Source organism: Hyalella azteca, unplaced genomic scaffold (genome assembly GCF_000764305.2).
Source record: "Hyalella azteca isolate HAZT.00-mixed unplaced genomic scaffold, Hazt_2.0.2 contig14273, whole genome shotgun sequence".
In the NCBI taxonomy this organism is placed as follows: Eukaryota; Metazoa; Arthropoda; class Malacostraca; order Amphipoda; family Hyalellidae; genus Hyalella; species Hyalella azteca.
In genome coordinates, this window is record NW_025944164.1 from 97,177 (window position 1) to 122,069 (window position 24,893).

Here is a 24,893-nt window from a genome sequence, read left to right on the forward strand (position 1 = left end):
GTTCCTAAACATTCACTGTTGGTCCGTCTCTCTCTAACACCGCCGCGCGACTGCCCGCGGTGGCCCGCTCGCTCCTATTAAATACTTCCCCGGTCCCGCGCATGCGTGCTAGGCGGCTCGGGCTCCACCCCTTAATTCAAACTCCGCTTCTAAACCCACAAATCCCCCTATTCTTATCTTATTTATTCCTATTCCTATTCCTAATCATGCCTTCGTTTGCCGTACAGCACGCCTCTCCGATGGCATCAAGTGTAATTTAGCCTAAAACTAGGAGGCGGCACCCACGTATAAATCTAATTACAAGCAATTGAATATAAACTAAATATGTGTAATTAAAATATGTTGAACTAAACTAACTCAAAATTGCTGGAGTTATCCTCTGAATGCGGCCGTTCAGCTAAATTTGGTCTTGCTGCAGCAGTTCTTGCAAGGCCGCTTATCCCAAACCACCCGCCCTCACCTAGGAACTCATATTTGCCGTGCAGGGCGTGCAGGCTGAGGGGGGCGGGGAGTGCGATGTACAGCTCAGTTGTGGCCGTAGCCACGCACGCCACGGCGACGACGCCAGCTGCGCTGCTGATGCCGCAATACAGCTTAGTGAGCTGACACCTGCAACAGAATTGTTGGTGATGGCTTGATGTCAGCGCCAGAGAAGCTGAATAAGCAATTATATATATTGAAGATGATTAGAAAACCGGGCTGTGGGGTGGGAAAAATATATTAAAGGATAGATTCAATCAGCTCAGTGCAATAAACAATTATCAATAGGAGAGAAATATGGCAAGAATTTTCAAGGCATGGTGATTCCCAGCGTGTTGCTTCCCAGCGTGGTGCTTCCCAGCGTGGTGCTTCCCAGCGTGTCGCTTTCTAGCGTGTTGCTTCCCAGCGTGGTGCTTCTCAGCGTGTCGCTTCCCAGCGTGTTGCTTCCCAGCGTGATGCTCCCCAGAGTGTTGTTTCCCTGCGTGTTGCTTCCAAGCGTGTAGCTTCCCAGCGTGGTGCTTCCTAGCGTGATGTGTTTCCTAGCGTGGTGCATCCTAGCTTTTGCTTCCAAGCATGGTTATTCGCAGCGCGGTGCTTCCTAGCGCCGTCATTCCTAACGCCGTGCTTCCTAGCGCCGTGCTTCCTAGCGCCGTGCTCCCTAGCGCCGTTATTCCTAGCGCCGTGCTTCCTAGCGCCGTGCTTCCTAGTGCCGTAGAATACTTTTTTGACCCGAAGAAGTTAACATGTTGCATTAATTTTTGTTGCATTGAGATTTAATTTCTATTGATGCTATTTTTGAATACAATGCACCTCTATACATAATATAAATCACTTCTCCTGTTCAGTTTGTGTACATTAAAATACGATTTTTCAAGTGTACGAATATTTATTCCCCCCACTGTATGTTTTATATATTTTTTTATCGTGAATTAATTCACATGACCAAATTTAAAAGTCCTATAATCTTACAGAGGATATGCTATATGAGATATATGTATAGGATATCTCAGAGAGCGTGAGAGAGGATATATATATATATGCTATAAAAGCTTACAGAGTATATGCTATGGTATCATGGCTGCTGATATAAAGCTTGCCCTGGATGAGGTTGTCATCAATGGCATTGAAGTTTTTTGAGTGGTTTAATAGTGTTAGGTATAGAATGGAAAAAATAATTTTTGTTATTGAAAACTGAATATGGTAATATCAATAAAGAAAAAACAAGTATAAATCACAGAAAGCATCATTTAATCTACATTGTCAAAGGAGGACTTTGGAATACCTACATACTGTTAGTAATGGTTGAGTACACTCTGCATGCTTCAAATGCTCTAAAATTAAGTTTTATATTAAGGGTCCTGGATTACCTCATTCCCAGGGGTAATTCAGGATGCTTTTTTTTTTTGCTTCTGGCACCTTACAAATAGCGTATGGAATTTTTTGGAGTTGCCATACAATAGCCCTAGCAAAGACCTTTTTAAAATGAGCCCAAACAAGTTTATGAAATGTTTCATGGTAAGAAGTTATCTGCAAAAAATCCCTTATTACCTTGTTTGATGCCGTAAGTTGACGGTACCGTCAAACGGGATAATACAAGACAGTTTTGAGCATTTTTCGTTAATAACTTGTTACCATGAAACATTTCATGAATGAATTTGAGCTCATTTTAAAAACATTTGTAAGGGCTGTTGTATGGTATATCCATGAAATTTTATAATCTATTTGTAAGGTGCCAGGCACAAAATAAAAGTGTCCCCAATTACCCCTGAAAATTAGGTAATAAGGGACAGGCGGGGTAATAAGGGACAGTCCTCCAACATTTCGTAGGAGTGTTGTAGCAGCTAAACTAATTAAAATATTGCAAAACAAAAAATAGTGGCATAAAGTTCAACATTTCTCCTATTTATGTAGCATAAAGCAAGTTAAGAAATCATACATTTACTACCATCAAATGGGGTAAAAAGGGATGGGTTCAAGCGTTTTTTTATAACTTCTTACCATGAAACATTTCACAAACAAGTTTAGGCTCATTTTATAGCTCTTTGTGAGGGCTATTGAATGGCATCTTCAAAAAAATTCCATATGCTATTTGTAAGGTGCTAGACGCAAAATAAGAGTCTCCTGGATTTATCTGGAAATGGGGTAAAAAGGGACAACTCAATAATAAAACTCAATTTTAAATGGTTGAAGGGTGCAGAGTGTACTCACCTATTACCAGCAGGCAGCAGTACTCCAAAGTCCTCCTCTTCCTTTTAGATGTAATGTAACGATGAGGAGCTCAACAAGCTTCTTTAGGAAGTGACCATTGCATTGAGTGACCAGGATGTTAGGAGTTCTGCCTAACATCCAGGCTGTTCTGCTCCCCAAGAAGATTTTATTTGAATTTAAATTTAGATTTTTGCTTAAATTTAAAATTTAAGCAAAAATCATTATAATTAACCCATATTTATCTTAACTGTAGCCTTTGCTAACAGAGGATCTGCTGTAAATGTGTTTTAGGGGTTGTCCCTAATTAAAGCGGGGGTTGTCCCTAATTACCCCAGGGGGTGTCCCTAATTACCCATGGGGGGTGTCCCTAACTAATTACCCCTGGGGGTGTCCCTAATTACCCCTGGGGGTGCCCCTAATTACCCCTGGGGGTGTCCCTAATTACCCCTGGGGGTGTCCCTAATTACATCTGGGGGTGTCCCTAATTACCCCTGGGGGTGTCCCTAATTACCCCTGGGGGTGTTCCTTTTTACCCCATCATGCGGAAATGGCTGCCATTTTATTTTGGAATGAGATAGGCACATTCCATCAATCACGTTTTCAACCCGACACCTGTGTGCAACTTTTATGTAAGTAAAATTTTAATACAGTGAATTTTTTTTTTTGCTGCAGACCTTAGTAGAAGTACTTTTCCAAAATCGCACTTTTCACACTTTTTTTCAGTAATTCTTTAGAGATAGTAAATGTTTGATTTCTTGACATTATACATGATAGATAGTAAAAATGTTGAAGATTACGCCACTATTTTTAGTTTTGCAATATTTTGATTAGTTTAGCTGCTACAACATTTCTACAAAATGTGGGACGTGCATCCCGATTTACCCCGCCTGTTCTTTTTTACCTCGTTTGATGGTACCTTTGAAATTAAAAAAGTGTGAAAAGTTAAATTTTGGAAAAGTACCTCTGCTAAGGTCTGTAGCAAAAAAAAAGATTTACCATATTAAAAAATTTTACCATAAAAGATTGACAGAATTAGCTTATCTCATTCCAGAAAAAATGGCAGCCATTTCCACACGGCTGGGTAATAAGAGACACCCTCCGGAGTAAAAAGGGACACCCCTATAAATGCATTTACAATAGAGCCTTGGTTAGCAAAGGCTCCAGTTGACAAAAACAATCAATGAACAACAAAGAATTTTGATTAGATTTACCTTGCTCTTGAAAGAATTCCACATGACAAAAAATTAGTGCATCAATTAGTGACAACTCGTTTCCACACTGCACTGACCCTCAGTTTTGGTTGTGCCACAGAGACAAACACCACCGCCAGCTGCCTCAAAACTCCAACACTTGACTGACTCCGCAGTCCAACTGTTCAGCTTAAATACCCACAGGCCGCAACCCACATCATGCACTGCTCAAACTTTTACCCTAGACAACCTGAGTTTTTCCCCCATACCCTACTCCTTGTACATCTTATCTCATCCTATAATATCCTATCACATCATCCTATAATCCTCACCTCTTAATAATCATTCTTGACAGTAATGACCACATCACTCTACATTTTTTCACATCTCTAGGTACACAATGTGACCTAGAAATAAAGTCTGAATTACCTATGGTTTATGTATATTATCTATGGGGATTTATATTCTAATTCCTAATCACTTTATGCTACATAGACAGGAAAAATGTTGATCTTTACACCACTATTTTTAGTTTTGCAATATTTCAATTAGTTTAGCTGCTACAACATTTCTGTGAAATGTTGGAGAACTGTCCCTTATTACCCCGCCCATCCCTTATTTCCCCATTTGATGGTATCACACAAGAATAATGTGATTGATTGATTGATGAATGTGATGCTCATTCCAACTGTCATTTTATTAGCTCCTGCCCAATTAACTGAAGAGAATCTTATTTGACTGTTACCTCCAAGAGGCCTTGATTGCATTATTTCTGTAGCAATTGGTTTACTGTGTTATAGCTTAGATATAATTATGAATGAACCTTATACTTTTAAAATTCTTAATGCATGATTCTCAATAAACCTATTTCATTACAGGTTCATTATGATTTGGAGAATGGGTTGTGGAATGCGTCATTTATTAACAGCATCCTTGCTGATGTTGCTCCTACTGCTGTTTTATTTGAGTTTATCAGCTGGCCCATTATTAAGCAATCCTTTACAGATCCCAAAAATAATGAACACCCAATATGGTCCTCCACCTACTGGTAAGTCATTGTTTACTGGAAAACTATACAGTACTGCTGTGTCAGACACAAGGAATTTAGTTTTTCACCCATTTGTTACTGCAATGCGTTTTACAACTTATTATCTGTAATTTTTTATTGAATTGTGAATTAGGACTGAACAGTGCATTTCCATAAGATAATAATGAAATAAATGTTAATGATAATAATTATATAAATGGGACTAGAAAGTCCAGGTAGTAGGTATATATATGGTTGCAACTGAGGTGACAGATTTTGTTACATCAGGCTGCAGGACTGTAGCTGCTCTCCTGTTACTGTTATTTGATTAAACAAATCTTTTACACTCAATTCTTAGCCCCACAGACAAATTTGGAGGTAAGGATCATAGAAATGCGTCATTATCTCAAATAAATTTGTTCAGAGAAATACTGATTTTGCAAAAAATATTTACCTACCGGTACTATTTATATTGTATATTAGTAGTTAAATAATATCACATACTTCCTTTGGCAAATGTTTGCAGTTGCTTATAGTAAGATATCTCAAAAACAGACAAAAATAATAAAATGATCACAATAACCACATAAAAATAATATTTCTTGAGTTACATAGTGGCAGAAGTGTTTCTCTATGTCCCTATAGTTAACTGTGCCTTGAATGTTGTGCTTTCTATGCAAGTTATAGGGTGAAACATTGAGTTGGATGACAGTCTTGTTTGTCACCAAAGGGTTAATTTTCAAAATTATTTCAAATTTTGATATTAGAATTAATATATATGTTGAATGATGGATATAAATATTTCTTTAAAACAGTCCTTTGATGAATCTGAGTTGTGCAATGTTTTTTTTTATTTTTTATTTTTATTTTTCAAGCCAATGGTTCCATTTAAATTGGCATAAAAAAATTTTATTTAGCATTCCATTTATAGGTTTGCATTTTTTTTATTGAAGGAAAGACGATCTTATGCTCTGACTTGGTAGTTTTTGTGCTCAAGCATCTATATGATAAAAAATTATAAATAATATTCACTAGTTTTGGGTTGTAGTATTGCAATAAGTGTTGAATTGCTCTCTATCATTGCAGAGGAGAACTCACTAGCAGCCTTATCATCAGTTCCTGGCTCAGCTACGAGCCCAGTCACCATTGACCTGCTACGTCGTTACTTCCTCTTGCCCCCATCAGAAGCTCCTTATAATCTGGATAATGCAAATGAGCAAAATCCATCAATGGGGCAAGCTCAAGTTATAGACAGAATCCTGAAAGAACAGGTTTGGTTCTATTCTTGGTTGGTAATACCTTCAGAGAAAAGCTTTCTTCCCTCTTTTCAGAGAGAAGCTTTCTACATTTTAGTAGAATTAAATGTCTTGATTCAACATTATTTGAAAGGAAATTTTATTTTTGATTGTTATTTCCAATAAGATGAGAGGGAATGACAAATAATTGTGTAATTTTTAGGATCTAAGAATGAGTTAGTGTATAATGCTAAGAGCAAGGAGATTCAGAATTTCTCATATGATAAAACAGCTATTCATAACAAAGGAACTTGCCATGGCTGATATATTGAATTCCTAACTTGCCATTTGTGCAGATGAAGTTTCAAACCTTTTTTTTTTTGTATAAAAATCATGTATTCTATGGTACCTGGAACATACTCAAATTCTATTTGTATGAAGTATATTTTGTTGGTAGGTATCTTAGACCTAATGTGCTCTCTGAGACTTTCAACACAATACATTCAATACAATGACTTTTAGCTCGTGATTTAATTTCTTCCTGTTTTTTTTTTACAGCGTGGCGGTTTCTTTGTTGAGTGTGGAGGCCTGGACGGCGAGTTGCGCTCAAACACACTTTTCTTTGAGCGCTTTCGAGGGTGGAAAGGGCTGGTTATTGAAGCAGATCCTGTAAACTTTGCCCAGATGAAAACCAAGAATAGGAAAGCTTATATATCACCTTCATGTCTCTCCACCACCTCTAATCCTGAAAAAGTACCTATATCAATAGCAGTATTTCAAATTATTTTTCAGCTTTTTTTGCTACATAAGAATTCTTTTTATTCATGATTCTTCTGTGTAATGATCATGATTAGGCTGGTAATTTTTTTATTAAAAGTGCATTTTATTCATTTTTTTATATTTTGAATATGCATCATAGGTAGTGTACTTGTTTGGAGAAACATACGATTTTAATTTTGATCTTGTTTCTGAAACTTCAGAACACTTTAATTAGAAATTTTTTGTATCCAGATTCTTAGATCAGTAAATTGTTACCACAAATGAATTTACATTTTTCAGGTTGTGTTTGCTCAAAACTCTAATCGTGGCCACATTTATGATGTGGAAAGCTATGACGACGCCCCAGCTAAAGGCCTGGTCAATGTCCAGTGCTTCCCATTCATTTCCTACATGAAGGCTCTCAATGTCACGACTGTAGATTACTTCAGCCTCGACGTTGAGGGCGCCGAGTACAAAGTTCTGCAGAGTATCCCCTGGGATGATGTAGACATCAAGGTAAACCACCCTATTTATTATTTCATAAACGATACATCTCGTAATTACTCTAAAATATTTAGTAGATAATGAGCTGATGTCAATGTATCCTGTATAGTTTCAGGGTATTTCTCATGGAAAGGGGTTGTTTCGTGTTGCAGTTACGATCACGATTATCTTCTTCTGAATCACCTATGACTATCCTCATGGATTATATTGATTCATTTGCATTAATATTCCATTTATTGTTGTGTTTATAGTTTGATCAGGTGCATCACCACATAGAACTGTTTAATTGTTGCTAGTTTTTGAAAGTGTGTGGTCAGCAAAATTTTAATTGAGTTTGCAAAACCATTTTTTGCGCATTTTCTCATTCATCAGCCGTTTGTACCTATATTTTACTTTCGGGTGCTGACCCACAAGGTGTGAGTGCTGCTTGGGCTTTTAAAAGTTTTTTTTTTTTTGCTGAAGAATTATTGGCAGTGGCAATGCTACCGGTATATTATTTATTCTGTTCAATATCTCTTTGTTTATTGGGATTTCATTGCCTTCAGAATTTATGTCCTTTAGTATAGTATACCGGCAGTTGTGTAGGCGCTGAAGAAAAAAGGACCGTGGCCTGTCGCTGATTCTCGTACCTTTTGTACTGATCCTGTACTTTTTCTGCTGATCATGTACTTTGTACAGGTGATCTAAAACTGTCCTTTTGACCAGATCTTTACAAACTGACGTTGGTTTGAAATAGCGACTGGAGTTTTCCCTGGGCCGTAAAGTATATATCCGGAACGAATATGCATATCCGGTCTGAATATTTACCTCTGGTCACCTCCTTTGTCTATTATTCCATGAAGCAGTTATTGTGGCGTCTGGCTCGTACACACTTTGAGGTCACGTTACACACAAGTTTAATAAAAGCCACTAATGAAAAGACACGAGAAAGGATTAGAACGGCTGAAAATTACTCAGCACTGATTCATGGGCTCTACGAAGTAGTTCTGTTTTGAGGCGTCGACGAAACACAGGCAACAAAGGAGTCGATGTTAAAAAAGCCGGCAGACTGTTCCAGGTTCTGGCGGCGGCGACCGGGAACGCTCTGTAGCTGACGGTACATAGACGTGTAGATGGAATGAAGAGGCTTGCTGTTGATGACGAACGCAGTCGTCCTTTAAAAGGCAGATCTGACACGCGCTGCAGACCTTCCGTGAGATAAGGAGGGGCCAGACCGTGAAGGCATCGGAACCGCAGAACAGCGACCTTGAACTAAATGCGCTGCTGTGTGCGCAACCAGTGAAGGTCGCGCAAAATCGGCGTCACGTGGCCGAATTTTCGCTTATTGCACACGAGTCGCGTTGCAGCAATCCATTACGGATTGCAGTTTATTAAGTGCCGTGGTCAGAAGTCGATGGAGTGTAGCATTACCATAATCCAATTTGTTCAGAATGAGCGCCACCATGAGGGCCTTGAGGAGCGGCCTCGAGAGACAGCAGCTGACGCTTCGTATTCATCACAGAGCGCAAAAACAAGCGGTGATGACTTTGGCTATGTGATTGTCCATAAAAGGTTCCGAGTCCAGCAGAATGCCGAGATTGCGAACCAGAGACGCAGGCATGACGAACTCGATGCCCATGCAAACAGGGTTGGCCGGCAGCTGATGCTGGCGCCGAGCAGTCGCAAACCAAATAAATTCGGTTTTCGATTCACTGAGCTGGAGCCGGTTGGAGAGCATCTAATCTGAGATGGCGACCATACAGACTGACATCTGGTCTTGCAACGCTGCGGCGTCAGCCGGTGCATAGTAGCCATAAATTTGGCTATCGTCGGCGAACATATCAGAATCGAACTATGTGAATCAAATATATGCAACACGTCGACAGCATATAACAGGAAGAAGATCTGACCGAGGACTGATCGCTGTGGCGATCGCAAGTGATCAACGATGGCGTAGAGAAAGAGTTCCCGTTTGAGCGCATTGGAATCTATTGCCGAGATAGGACTCGAACCACCACAGCACTGTGCCGCTCAGGCCGAATGATGAAATACTTCAAGTCGACGCAATGAAGTGGCGTGGTCGACCGTGTCAAATGCGGCCGACAGGTCGAGTAAAGCTAGTGCCGCAATGTCGCCGCGGTCTACTGCTCTCAGATAATCTGAAAGCACCTTCAGTACAGCGGTTTCCGTCGAGTGGAGATGACGGTATGTAGGCTGGAGGCGAGGCATGAGACCGGACTGCTCAAGATGGTTGTTCAACTGTCGGGCCACAACGAGTTCTAGGAGTTTCGACAAAATCGACAGATTGTAGACGGGTCGATATAATTTGGGATCAGAATCGTCAAGGTCTGGTATTTCAATAGAGGCGTAATGCAAAGTGATTCGAAGTTCTGTGGAACCACACCGTCAGTAAGGCAGCGGTTGAAAAGTTCGACCAGAAAAAGGTTCTAGGGTTACAACATTCCCCTTAAGTAACGACGTCGTCAGCGGCTCGCTTGCACCCTGTTTGTTAAGCAGCGCGCTCACTGCAGGGATGTTATCAGCAGCTGTGACGCATGTGAATTCTTGGAGCACGCAGTCGAACGAGCACGGCCCAAATATTGGTGACGGAGCAACGGTGACGACAGGTAGCTGTTTTACACACGGACGACAGGTAACGGTTTTAGACGCTGACACCGGGCTTACACGTGGCACCGTCCACTGAATAGTCGATGGACGGATATTGTGATCTCGGTGATGTTGATTGGCTGAATTTGAAAGTCAGCACGCGTGATGACAACGTCCAACAGTCCGCCCATGTCGTGCGTCGGCAACGTCACGTGACAATGCCAAAGGTGGACAGCAAGTCTTTCAGCTGACGCGCCGATGAATCTTCGACACGCTCCAGTCGAACGTTTAAATCGCCGGTGATAAGAACACAACCGTAGAGTGTCACAAGCCTGGTGATGACAGCTCAATTCGACGAAAAACTCGCGCGCCAGAGCAATCGATACGAGACAATAGGTCCGATCAGCAACCAATCCGGGACGAGGTGCAGGTGACCCTAGCACATGGCATCTCGAAGGTGGGGGGTTGAGCCCCTATGTCAGGAATGATAAGATGCACGCCCCTGCTGACGACGGTAGCTACTCCACCGTACTTCTACGCCAGAGTGTCAGGTTGCATGTGGGGCCACACGCGCTCGACTACCTGGAGATCTACAGCGCGAAGACGAGCAGTGCAAACCGAGTCAGCGTCGTGCCAGGTCTTGGTCTAGAAAACGACATCTGGAGAGCGCGAGCGACAGATTTGAGGAAACTCGTCAACCTTGTTATTCAACGAACAGATGTTGAGGTATCCGAACGACAGCAGGCGACACGGCTGCACGCAGTGGCAATCAACACAAACGCTAAGCAGGTTTTTAGGCTTACGGGTCGACAGAGGCCGATGCTCAGCAGCAGCATTCACATACGCAGAGTTTGGCGCAAATTACAGCCGCCGTAGCATCGGCTTATTGCCAGTGATGATGAACATACCGTTGTCGCGCACTGCTCGATAGGTGATAGCACGACACATATTTTGGCCGGCACGGCACCACGATAAGACATGCGAGGCGTGAGGGACGCCGTGAAGAGTAAATCTACTCTCTCATAGGCGGATGGATCAAGGGCTGCAGCAGTTGACCGCAGGCCGAGCAGTCGCTTCGTCGAGTAAGCCGACGGCACCATGAATAGCAGCCAGATTCAGCTTTCATCATTAAGCAGTCTGTTGTCTAATATGTTCTTGAACGCGTTCATATTCTAAACGTCAACGGGGTCAACAGGAGGCTGTTCCACATATCAAGTGACTCGAAGCCAGAAGAAATGTCTTTGAACTTTAAACAGACTGTTCTTATATTACGTGGTTATTTCTATTCTAATATTCGTTGTGATTTCCAGACTCTCTCGGTGGAGTATCTCCACGACGTGGAAGGCAAGGCGGCGATCAGGAAACTTTTGCTTGCCAATGGCTATTCAGTATTCACTGAAGTCAGCGCCGCCTTTAATTTGGCAAACGACTTCATCTTTGTAAAGAACAATCTTCTCTCGGAAGATCCTTCTCGATAACGTTTCAACACACTTTTCACATTCTCTAATCCTAGAGTTGAATCCTAAGAAACTATGTTTGAAATTTCTTTATTTTTGACTGCTACTAATGCTTATAATTAATAGCTTTAGTTCCATACTCATCTCAAACTTGATGTACGTGCGAACTTAGCCACAAACTGTAGCTTAGTGAGATTAGTTTCGTATATATTTCTTACATCATGTTGAGAAGGTTAGCAGTGCAATTGTAATGCATTGATCTGTCTCAACCGATATCTGTCTATGCCTATTGCTGTTTCTCAACCTTACTCTCTGTCGGATTAAGAGGTTAAGGCAGAAATATCGTTGATGTGTGGAAGTTTACTTCTGCTGGTGACTTCATGGATGTTCCATGTAATTGCGCAGTCTCTCTGCTTTTTGCTCTAAATGAATAACTACCATTAAAATTTGAAGGTACGAACTAAATGTTTGAAATCACTGAATCTCATTGAAGGCTTCAAACCTATTTTTCTGTACACCTATGTTTCTTAGAGCGAATGTATATATATAGTCTGTAATTGTGATGCACGTATCATCATGTCTTTAACTTTATTCATAAACATTCTTAGTAATATATTTTACTTACTATGTGAAGCGCTGGACAGATGACAAGGTGCTTGAAATTGTTTCATAATATTTGTGTTTTGTAAGTCTTGTAGAGTTGAGTTATTACTCATAATATACTGTCAGTTCATTATCAATTGTTCTAAGGTCAAATTTAATATTTCCTTGTTCTTATTAATCTTTAAATTTCTATGCTTTTTATGCGTCGATTTAGTGTTAATTTTTGTGTTGTATTGTTTGTTTTTGTGCAAAGATTCATCACTATTGTACAACTATGCTTAATCATAAAAGATGATTAGGCTTCTATGGCAGCAGCATTTAAATTGGTCTCTAGTTCAAGTCAAGTCAATTAGAATTGCCTGATTTTTATTGTCATTTTACATATGACTGTACAAAATTCGTTCTAGAAATTTCCATTTGGTTAGGCGACAAGTTTTAGCTGAAAGTAAATTTATTTTGTAAGTATGTTTTTGACTGCATACGTTTCGTGCCCTATAAATATTGTTGCTTTATAAGATCTTGCAGTTTGCCGTGCGAAGTGCGTGGCTAGCAAAACGCGAATTTGGTTTTCATCCACTTTTGATTTAATAACCTTTATTCCTTCTTGGCCGAGAATTATGAACAACGTTTTCTATTATTATCAGTTCACATTTTATTGCATTTAATAGACTAATAGTTTAGATAACTATTTCGTGCTTTAACTTTAATTTTTCTTGAAATCACAATTTTTTCTTAGCTCGTCTATTTTTTCATGTTGGGTTGTACTTTTTCTATGTATCTGTAAAGAATCGCGAGACAACTTGCTTGATTCTATTTCTTCATTTTGTCCTAAATTTTGTAGCGCTCTTGGGATCTATGGTCCAATAATTCTTTTTATGATGAGTTTTTCCGAATGCACGCCCTTGTCGATGTCAGTGCCGTGGAACTTGCCAATGTTGAATGTATAGCTTTGTGTTTGTGAGTTGCTTAACTTACTTCAAGGAGGCGTAAAGTATTAACTCAATGACGCTAAAACTGCATGCCGTAACACTTGCAGCTCAAGGGTTTTGGGTACATGTCAATTGCGAATTGTTGTTTCAAATGTGATGTCTTAAGGCTGCCTGGCTCTTTGGGCTCGGTCTGTAAGGACAGTCGGGAAAATTTGCTATCATTTCCGCTGATGACTAAATGTCGTCCGTGCTAACTTTTTCTTGAAGAAGCACTATGTGATCTTCTCAATGAAGTATTTATCTATCAATGTTTTAGTTACAAAGGCAAAGTTTTGTTCTCAGACGACATAATAATTATTACTAGTGTTTTTCACGGTCTCAGGTTCGCGTTCTGCTCTCTCATGTTTTGTTAGCAGGTATAACAAAACTAAGGATATAACTTTCACTCAACAAAAATATCAACAAATTCACAAAAGAATCGATGAAGTCGTTTAGTTTGTCAATAGTCTAAAATAAGTTGGAGTTGTAAATGCTCATTACTTAAGTTTATTGAAAGTTTCATTCCTCGAAGAATTTGTTTTCAAAAATTCTTGTTTTGTGCGCGTATCAAGAAAAGACTCATAATCCCATTATTATTGAGTTTATTGACTTTGGTATTTTTATAATTGATCTCTAACTACTTTGCTGGAGAAATCTTGTTTAACGTACCATTATATTATGTAAGGAACGTGTCGTTTTTGATATTAGAAACTTTTTTTCTGTCAGTGATGATGCAGAAAGTCGTTTAAATACTGATGATAAGCATTCCCATTTATTTTGCAAGCTCTCTATTCACTCCAAAATTCTGTATTTTTTTTAATTCAAAAATAGCTAAAATGTTCTAATCTCTTTACATTATTTGTAAGTAAGATCTGTTCCTTTATATTAGCTGTAGCTTGCTTTGGCGTCGCCTCGAGCTCGGGGACATTTCTCATTTTCGACATAATATTTTATTCGTTTCTAATTGAAATCATTTCACTGTCAAGTCATCGCATAAAGTATTCACTCCACTCGCTACTATCATGTTCATCAATTTGCATAATATTAGGTTTATAATCTTATGTTTATTTATTTGGAGCCACAAAGATATTCTGTTATTCCATGTGAACTTACTCCATACTACAGCTGTGAGTAATCAATAATAAAATCTGTGCCAATATGCCATTGAAGTCACATGAATAGCTGAGCATTTAAAAAACTTCAATGCTTTGAACAAAAAATACATCAAAATCTAGATCGTAAAATGCTTCGAGGCTTTGTAAATAGGATACAACATTAGCTCATTTTCTCAGCATTGAAATTAGCCCAGCGCTTTTCGTCTTTGGAGACAAGTAATAACGAGAGAAATGCTGACAGAGCTACGAAAACTATAATACTATTACCGGTCCTTTCTGAATTATCACCGCCAAGTTAGTACATGAAATGTTGTCTGTGATGTTATTTTCTTCATTACCTCTTCTTGATATTGACCCAGTGATATTGATTGGGTTATGATCGATGCGAATCTCCTATTATATGTGTGAATCTCCTATCATGTGTATTATGTATTTATAAGAACGTGTTGATGAAGAAAATGGATTCTCATGTTCTTGGCCGTATCCAGACTACAAAGTATTCAATATTATGAAATATATTCATTAAATACTTGATGTAGTTCATGCATGTGTAATAGAGTAGAATATTGCACATTCTACTATATTAAACATAAATTCACAATAGGAATTTTTTTTTGTAATAAAATTTGTCGTCTTCCCACGTTGCAGTATGTTCAATAACATTGTATTCTTGATGGCCTTAAATTTCATTACAATCCGACTATGTTTCTTTGTTCTAAAGATGTGCATTGGTTATATTGCACCGAATGAAATTCGTTTTGATGTATTAAGTCACACTGGAGGCCGTCGCACATGCTGGATTTATTGGGGCGCATGCCGGAGGCCAGCTTTGCCAAACATCGCATTGCGTTCATATTCCTTTCCATAGGTAAGAACGCTATAGTGCATAACGGCCTAGGAAGTCAAGTGCTCAAAGCCATAGCGCCAGATGTCCACAGCCACAAAATAAGCTTGCCAAAGTTAAATATGGCCATACTGCATCTGGCCTAACCCCTTCAGGCCTAACCTATACGAGCTGCAACCTTTCTCATTTCAAAAAGACAAAAAAGCTGAAAAAAAATCACCAACCCTGCATTTTGAGAGATGCAGTAACAAATTACAGGTGCAGCGTTGAACAAGATGCCATAAAATTTTATTGTTATAATTATGATGCAGTCCCAATTATGAGTTTCTCTTTAAACTTGGGCTCACTGAGCGACCTTTGAATTGCTTGATTTCCATAAAAGACATAAATCAAAGGGGTGCATGCCGGAGGCCAGCTTTGCCACACTTCACACTTCGTTCATATTCCTTTCCATAGGTAAGAATGATAGAGTGCACAACAGCCATGAAGTCAGGTGCTCAAAGCCATAGCGCCAGATGTCCACAGCCACAAAATAAGCTTGCCAAAGCTAAACATGGCCATACTGCATCTGGCCAAACCTCTTCAGGCCTAACCTATATGAGCTACAACCTTTCTCCACCCAAAACAAACCTGAGCGAGCCTAACCTAACCTCATCGTCTGCAAGAAGTTAGAAAGGCGGTCCAAGTTTGCTGGTAGAGCCAGTCATTTTTTGGCTGCGAGGTTGTGAGCCGGGACAGCGTGAATAGGTTAGGCCGGACGGGGAACTGCCTGCTTATGAGCGAGCATGCTTGAGCATTGGCTGAAGACCTACGGCGCTATTATCTTTCGGCAGTGTGTCGCTTGTCTGGATTACGAAGTTCAAGAGTAGTCTGCGGCTTCTAGGTCTAAGGCAGAGTAAAGTTAATGCATGGTGAAGCTAGGCGTTGGCTCCAGGGCTTATTTAAGAGTAAAATTTGTGGCCTACGGCTGCGCCCCCGATTTATTCACAACGCTAGATCTTCGTTGCTCTTCTTGTGCTCAAGATATATACTCGATGTACCCGTACGAGTCCAAGCTTGCGTAAGATAAACTTATCTAAAATCAAACTGGATTTTTGGTTCTATGCCACGAATTTCAACAACAATTGAAACTTCTATTTTAAATCTAGTATTTACTATGATAAGCTGTGCTATAGATGTGTAGCTATTCGAATGATTGTTGTAAGCTATATGGGATTTCTAGCGAGCGGTGACACAGCAGGTCTCTGATCGTTGTTTTGTTAATTTCATCAGAGAAATAGATCGTTGTGTAAGAGAATAAATAATACTTAACCAGCACGTACTAACAAAAGAAAACTGAAATCTTCTACCCATCGCAATCTGGAGTCACAACTATTTTCTTATTACAATTAGTATGTTAATATCAATGAATCACTTGGCCTTACAGAAGTAGATATTAACTGGCCCCATCTCTGAACTGATGCGAGCACCTCTGTTGGTCTTCTTGAGGAGTTGTGAAGGATTGTTCTTAATGCAAATATCGCTTTACGAGATATTATATGGGATCTGGAAGTAATTCTAAATGGATTAGATGAAAGTCTCGGGCTATTGTTCATCTGTTTGTTTTCTTCAATTTGATCTTGATTGCCTTAAAAACGCAGGTTTGTAGAATCTGTCCATAGATTTTGCAGACATTTTCAACGCTTACATTTATATACCTTTCTGTATAATCACTGCACTACTCAATATCTCGATGGAATATTTTACTATCCATTACAGTTGATGACAATTCATTGTCTAATTATTACCCTTAGATTATTCTATCCTAATATTGTAGGCAAAATAATTCTGTAAGCGTAGTATTTTTTACTAGTGAAGCAATATTTCAGGAAAATATGTACAACAGAAACTATTAGTATACTCTAATGATTATTCATTCTGATTGGGCAATTTTAGATTATTTCCAGAATGCGAGATAAATCCAAATCATGTATCCCGGTCGGATAGGGCTGAATCAATACGTAACGCAACTCAAGTAAATTATGCGACACGGTAACATCAAAGTCAATGACCTGGATTAGGCTCAAAGTCAAGCAAGAAATTGATTATTGGCGAACTTGCACTCCCGAGTTCTCGCCTAAAATCTTGACCGCAAATACAAAGCTCAATGTTGGCTTAACGCCTAACAACATGGGCAATAAACATACTGGCATCGAAAACAGGTTTAGCACTTGTTAAAACCTAGTGGAACCAATTCAACAACAAGATCTGATCAAACAACCTGCGTGGACAAATCTAACATGCCAGGCAATGAGAGTTCTTCATTTTCATTGCATTCACGAGGCAGATGAGATGTTTGCCAGCATCAGATCATGCCTTTTGTGATGATGCTCGGAGGAGGTCCTTGCAGCGAGTTCATTCCAGGGTCCGGATCCAGCGACTTGGCCAAGGAGACCAAACTCTGTAATTCAAAAGTGTCTATTCCAAAAAATGTTGTGATTCAAATAAGAAATGTTTCAACTTGGATATACTCATTATCAAAGAATATAACCTCCTTGACCACGTTTTTGGACATTTTTTTATAATTACATCCTATTGCAAAATCTAAAGCTCAATTAATAAAAGCATGAATTTGAAATAGGTAGGTATATATTTACATTGGTAATCTATTCTAGACACTAATTTCAAGAAAATAGAAAAAAAAACAGCTTTAATGATATAAGATACTTAAAAATGGCATAAAATGGATAAATTCAAAGAAAAATAATGTTCACTGTTTAGTTTCTTGACCAAATGTTTTAGCAAGATTCATTTCAAACTACTAACCCTGAAGGTCCTAGGTTCATAGATAGCAAGGTTCTGAAGGACACTTTTGCTCAGTGCAACACCAGCTTCTCGAAGATGTACTCTCATGCCGGGCCATGAATATCCCAGCTCCTCACAGGCGGCATCCAACCTTTGCTCCCACAGCTGCATTAATGGGCACATGGAATGAGTCACATAAGCGTTCACTGAGGATGGAGTGGGGGAAAAGTATATCCATTATCCTTTGAGGATGCAAAACATTAATTTGGTAATTTTTAAAAAAATTTGTTCATCCTGAAGTCCCCATGCTCTTTGCTAGGGATCAATTGATCATGAAGAAATTTAGGCGTTTATTCCATTTTCCCTGTGACTCTTGTGCAACTAACCAAACTCTAAGCAATAATGATGGTATTTTTCAACTACCCCTTCTTTTAAAAACAAATTCTAAAGAATATATATGAAAGCTATAGGTTGATTTGTTAATTGATGTTAGGAGCCAATCAAATTCTTCTCACAATTGCCACCTTCATAATAACCAGAAATATTTATTTTCTTAGAATAAAAATCATGTGCATTTTGATAGGCATGTTAAATTTTTAGAACAGGGGAAATAAATTTAATCTGCCTTTGTAATGGATTGCCTTCAGGCTTCACACTTACCAGCAGCAATAACTTCTTTAAAATGTCCTATAAAAAAAACATGCTTCCTGTTTAATTATATACCTGGGACTTCACAATCACTTAGAACATAAAATACTTAAAAAAAACTTTTTTAATAAACATGTTTTTCTTGTGCAATAAAAAGTAGAAAATAAATTATGGCTCACCCCAAAAAAAACGTGTGTCGGGCAGATTTATGATTAAAGCGAAAAGCACACAACACACAAATTTTGGAAATTTGATGGTGAACGTACAGCCCGACCCACGTTTTTTTGGGGCAAGTCATAATTTATTTTCTACTTTTTATTCCACAAGAAAAATGTGTTTTTTTAAGTTTTTTTAAGTATTTTATTTTCTCCTTTTTAGTCCGTTGCTACACATGAAAACGTTGTTGCGAGCCAATTTACTTGACTTGATGTACGCATCAATGATACGCAGTGTCAGCGCCTGCTCGTCTATAACGTCAGCGCCCGCACGTCATACTATATATATACTATATATATACTTTACTCAATTAAGCCAATTTAGGTCTCTAATTGCTAGTTTTTATGATTGTATCTGAAATTGTTAGGCAAAAATAGCCTGCATGCCGGATTTCAGATCTCTAGAGCAATCAGAAGTGGCCTAATTTTCATTGTCAATGTTAACAACAAACAAACAAACAAACAAACGCGAAGCTGAGTAAAGAAAAACGTGTTAAAAAATTAGAGATGATTATTGCTTGAGGTATGTAACAATTCAGGCTGGAATTCTAGAGGGGTATTAAATTAGCCAAATAACAGAGCATATTTGAAACAAACAATTACAGTCTGAGGGGTATGACATCACAATCCCACCAACCAATCACAGTCTGGAGTGAATGACATCACAACCTATCTGTCCAAAGATGGACATGCATCCACTCAAAAATAACCAGGTATATGCAATGCACCATCCTATAATTCCCATGTCAGTAGCCCGAACTGTCAAACTTCAACTTGAACAGGCAGAAACTTAACAGAGCTTAAGCTGATTTAGAACATTGGGCAGGAGTATCCTAAAATAACAGGTAAAATTGATCATTTCATAGGTGATTTCCAAAAATACAGTGTCTTCTATATTACACATCTACAATGAATTTCTAATTTTATTTCCATATATTAAAAAAAATTAATTTTTTAATTTTTTTAATATTATTACCTATATAAAAAAATTGAATTTTTAAATTGATTTATTCTGTCAATTGATTCATGCCTTGTCTTCAACTTTGCATAAGTGTGCAAAATTTCAGATTGATTGGACAGGAGGAAGTGTGTTAAATATTGATTACCGGTATAAGATTTGTAGAAGAATAAATTATTTTTTCAATTTTTCAAATTAGAAATTAACAAAAAAAAATTTTTGTTTTTAAATTATATATTCTGTTAGTTGATTCATGCATTGTCTTCACATTTACGCAAGTGTGCAAAATTTTAGATCAATTGGACAGGTAGAAGTGTGTTAAATATTGATTATAAGATTTGTAGCAGATAGACAAACAAACAGACAAGAAGTAAAGTTAAAGAGAAGTGTTGTAAAATAAAAAACTTGGCCTTTTTTCACTTGCAATCTTAAAAATTAAATGCAATATAACTTCTTTATTTTACATACATATTTCAGAAAATTTTACCTCATACTAATTTATTCAAATTGCCCTGCTCTGGGAAATTTCAGTTACAATTCTATTTTCAAGCCTTTGCCTGTTTTCACTATGTCCCAAAAACAGACAACACATTTTGACTGAGACTGAATACATCATATTTTTAACCTAAACATAACTTCTTTAATGTTTTCATCATCAATTCTCTCAATTTCTCTTACTCCTGAGCCCCTTTCATTTCCCTTTCTTATAGTAATAGAGCAAAAAAAAAACAGACTTTTACACTCTTCCTTGAGTTAAATTTAATATAGGGTAAACGCGGTATATTCCGACATCGTGGGTAATTCAAATCATTAGTAGATGATGAAGTTGAAATAAACTGATCTTAAAAAATCAGTGGTTTGTCACTAGGTCCTCCGCGGCTCTGCCCTTCCCCATGGAAGTTTTTAAAACTGTTATTCATATACGGGTAATACTGCACACCCAAGTTGCAAGTTTCTACAAATATATGTTAACTCTGCACTCTGAATGATAAAACTTAAGAAAAGTTCAAATAAATCTCAACTTGCTTACCCTAGTCAGGAAAGGATAGCGAAATTTGCGTCCAATTCTGGATTTGTTGAGAGACCTGTAGACCTGCTTGATCGCAATGCTGTAGCAATTATTACGTCGTCCGTAGAAATGCTGAAATGAAATAAAATGTTAGCATATATAACCTCTTATAGCTCAGTAGGAAAATAATTATAATATCATCATAATCATATTAAAGAAGAATGTATGACAACAAAGTGCATGAAATGTGGCTGTGGGTAATCCCATTCCCAGTTTCACAGAGTACTGCAAAACCTCAATTAAGTTCATAAACACGTTAATCCATTCACTTTAAACACTTTCGTGATGAAATAATTGAAAACGTGTAAGTTAAGAGACTACTGAATGTCTCTTATTGAAACTTACTGAAGAGAGTCTTAAAATCCGACGCCTGGACCATGCTTTATGTTTGCCTGGATTTCCTCGCATTCTCCATCCTTTATGTGTTTGCATGTACTGATGTGGCTTGTGAATGCCACAAAACACTCTTCCAATAAACACCATAGTTAGAAATTGATTCGATTGATGAAATTCTACCTTTACGTTTACGATAACGCGCACGCAAAGCCCCACAATGGCCTATTGATACAGTACTATAAATATATAATACGAGTACCGGCTTGCTCCCTTATGAATTCCGTTTCAAGAATCCGATGTTTAGAAGATAAGTAGACGTTGATTTATTGTAAGAAAAAAAAACTGGAGGAGTATTTACGCAACTGAGCTAAATTTGCGTAGATTCTTAATTACAGGCTTTTCTGCATTCATTTTCAGCGACTTTTCACGCCCCACAGTTTTTGATGAAAATAAAGACAGACATTGTCATGGTTGAACTATGTATGGTTGACCCACGAGGATATCAGTCTTTCAGTTCTGCTCTCTTGTTACGTCACTGGGATCGAGAAACGTAAAGAATCCCGTCATTCCCGTGATGGATTGGTTGACTGGTTTGATCGCATTTCGGTATATTTTTAATGCCCGTGACGTCACAGGCGAACAACAAACTACATCCGCAAAAATGGGCTTCTCATGGGTCAACCTTATTATAGTTCAACCGTGGACTTTGCAATGCAAACCCTGACTATATAACACATTTTTAATTATTTTAAATTTTTAACAAGGGTTCCTACTCGACTTTCCTTCATAGCTCAATCGGCAATTATATTCCATTAGTTTCGCATCACCGATTATTAAAAGTTATGGCTTATGGAACACCCAATTCGTTATGACGAACTCAGATTATATAATGCTTCGATTATCGAGTTTAAATTCGGGGTTGAATGCCAGCAGATAGGTTATAAATTTTTAAATCGATCATTTTGGGCGCTGAAATTTTTACTGTAAAGTTGGAGCCACGACCTGCGGGTTTGAGACCCAGCTGCAGTTGAATATTTTGCTAGGTATGACTAAAACGAGAGGCTCAACGTAGAGTAGTCTTCTTCTATATTTTATGATTATTTATGAATAAAAAGTCATTAGGGATCATCTAAGGCTGTAATTAGATCTATTTTGATTTCAGACGTAAATGAAAATCAATGAACGCGCAAAGCGCAACCAATCATGACTCCTTCATATATGGACGGATGTACTTGAATTCAGAACATGACTACCGGTAGTTATTAGCAATAAAGAAATGGAAGAATTACTATAATATTACTATATAAATTAATTACTATACTACGTCACTTCGTTTTTTTTATTTATTAAAATGAGGCTTTCAAAAATTAAGTTATGTTAAAATAGGTAAGGTTAGATTCATTTTAATCAAAAACAAAATGAGGTAAATTCTGTAAATATTTTTTTCCGCGCTGCATTGCTAATAAATAATTATTTTTTAATATCAAACAGATTCGCTCATAACAGAAAGAAATGTGATTGGGTAAGTTGATAAAAACTGCGCTTTTTCGTTTTAATCAGGAACGAAATGACGTGAAAATCCGTAATCATTTAATTCTCCCTAGCCTCACTGCTAATAACTAGTCATATTCTGAATTTCAGTCAGATCGGTTCATAGCTGAGTTTTGATTGGGTAAGTTCCGTTTGGTGTTGAGTCCGGTGGTGTGTTCGCGGCAGGGGGAATGGTTGAAATAGTATAAGGTTACCCACGAGAAGCTAATTTTTGCGGATGCAATTTTTTGTTAGCCTGTGATGTCACTGATCTCAGTGACGTCACAGGCATTAACCAATCACCGAAATGCGTTCAAACCAGTCTACCAATCCGTCATGAGAATGACAGGATTGTTTACGTTTCTCGATCTCAGTGACGTAACAAGAGAGCAGAACTGAAAGACGGAAGTCCTCGTGGGTTGACCTTTGTATAGTTCAACCATGGCAGGAGCAGTGTGCTTAACAGTGTCGTTCGGTCTAAGGATTGTGCATGACGATGTCTTTGAGCGGTCATATCGTCATTATTTACAACAGCCTTGCTCTGCTCATCAAATGGATTCAAGAATAATAATATTAATTAATTTATCTAATCAATTAGATTTTAGTGTAAATTATTAACGTAATGCCAAAGCACTTAAAGATATATACTTGATTGCAGGATCACGTTACAATACTAATACTATCATAACTATGTGAGTCTATGTCAGTATGTGCCATGGGAGCAGATGTTCCGTCACGACTAACGCATTTCGTAGCTGATTTCGTAAATTGTATTTATGTTTGTAAACAAATGTATTAATTTTCATCCTCGCTTTTAGAATTACTCTACATTTGCGGTATTATTCTGATTTGAACTCAAAATTAACCTTACGTTTCAATTGCTGACGAGTTTCACTTCGTATTTAGGATCATTTTTCTTCGTGAATTGCGAGTTTGGGAGCAGTACTAAATATTAGATCATGTCATTGAACGCATGCCTCATGGTTGAACTAGTAGTTCAACCATGGCATGCCTGATCTGTGATTAATGGGTGAGCAAGAGCAACGATCATTACTTATATAGTAGGCAACGGCACTGCAGAAATCATGGAAATTTCAGTTAAAAAACAAAGAATCGGCACTTTTTCCACAAATCCGCTACCATTCAAATTAAGTAGAAAATTTGCTTCAAGTTGTTCGTTTGTTGGTGCAGAGAAGGATGTTATTTGAAGCTGGTCTCAGTAGATTCTAGAAAAAAATTAGTCGTCTGCCACAGTTTTCTTCCAATGAGACTCATTAACATTGCGAAGTAGTTGTTGAAAATTTTTTTTCATGCTTCAATCACTCTTATAAATTTGAATCTCGAAGCTATTGACGGTCAAACATAAAAGACCAAGGAAAATATTCAGTAATCACACGGGTCGATTTTAAGATGTCACGGTGTATCGCTTTGGCGATGGAGAGTTATAATACAATCACGCTTTCTTCGTGAGATTGTGAACAGACATTTTCATTTCTGTTTTCATTTTATTTCTATCTAAAGTGTCGCGATGCGAACATATACGTTGACATGGATTTAATTATCTCGTGAACATTGAGTGATTTCGGGATTGAAAATTTATCCCTCTAAAAATGTGAAATATTAACTCGTATAGAATATGTATCATTCGGAATAATAAGGTTAAGTAGAAGCGTAAAATTCACAAGTAACCTTACATGGATATGAATGAGCAAGTCTGGCCATAATAAGTTAGGTTTAATCGGCACCCAAGAAACCTATTTCTACTACTCAAGTCTAAATTCTTGGAATGACTAAACGACAAATCATCATTGCCTTCCTTACTTTCCTTTAAATCAACATTCGAAAAAGAAATATATTGTTTTGATTTGTTTGTTTTATATTAACTGGGTTATTGCTGGATTTAATTTGTCGATAATACTGAATTCTGAATCCCTATACTCAGTATATAGCCTTCAGGTGACCGGCAGACTTTTACTGCATGGCAGGGCAAAACGGCTATGATGCAAATACTTCGAATAAATCAACTGTATGTCACATGGTTGAATTAATTAATTCAACCATGGTATGTCAGAATAAATCAACTGTATGTCACATGGTTGAATTAATACATTCAACCATGGTATGTCATTTTTTAACTAGTATAAGGTTTACCCATCAGAAGCCCATTTTTGCGGATATAGTTCGTTGTTGGCCTGTGACGTCACTGATCTCAGTGACGTCACGGGCATTAAGCAATCACCGAAGTGCGATGAAACCTGTCGACCAATCCGTCATGGGAATGACGGGTTTGTTTACGTTTCTCGATCTACGTGACGTAACAAGAAAGCTGAACTGAAAGACGGAACTTCTCGTGGGTCATCCTTTATAGTTCAACCAT

General features: G+C 38.1%; 2 protein-coding genes and 1 long non-coding RNA gene across 3 annotated transcripts; 2 read left to right on the top strand and 1 right to left on the bottom strand.

Moving 5' to 3' along the window:
• Positions 1-4,756: 4,756 nt before the first annotated feature.
• LOC108672609 lies at positions 4,757-14,808 on the top strand. Its single transcript, XM_018160308.1, has 5 exons — positions 4,757-4,926; positions 5,992-6,176; positions 6,699-6,893; positions 7,200-7,415; positions 11,300-14,808. Exons 1-5 carry the CDS (start codon positions 4,764-4,766, stop codon positions 11,465-11,467), a joined length of 927 nt encoding a protein of 308 aa, XP_018015797.1. The 5' UTR covers positions 4,757-4,763; the 3' UTR covers positions 11,468-14,808.
• A 1,093-nt stretch (positions 14,809-15,901) lies between these two features.
• Positions 15,902-16,746, top strand: LOC125179001. Its single transcript, XR_007157115.1, has 2 exons — positions 15,902-16,453; positions 16,547-16,746. It is a non-coding gene; the product is annotated as an uncharacterized LOC125179001 (long non-coding RNA).
• A 64-nt stretch (positions 16,747-16,810) lies between these two features.
• Positions 16,811-21,436, bottom strand: LOC108672612 (39S ribosomal protein L20, mitochondrial). The gene is made up of 4 exons (XM_018160314.2): positions 20,996-21,436; positions 20,612-20,722; positions 17,782-17,925; positions 16,811-17,416 (listed from the first exon to the last, which is right to left on the bottom strand). Exons 1-4 carry the CDS (start codon positions 21,131-21,133, stop codon positions 17,321-17,323), a joined length of 489 nt encoding a protein of 162 aa, XP_018015803.1. The 5' UTR covers positions 21,134-21,436; the 3' UTR covers positions 16,811-17,320.
• Between the last annotated feature and the right edge of the window lie 3,457 nt (positions 21,437-24,893).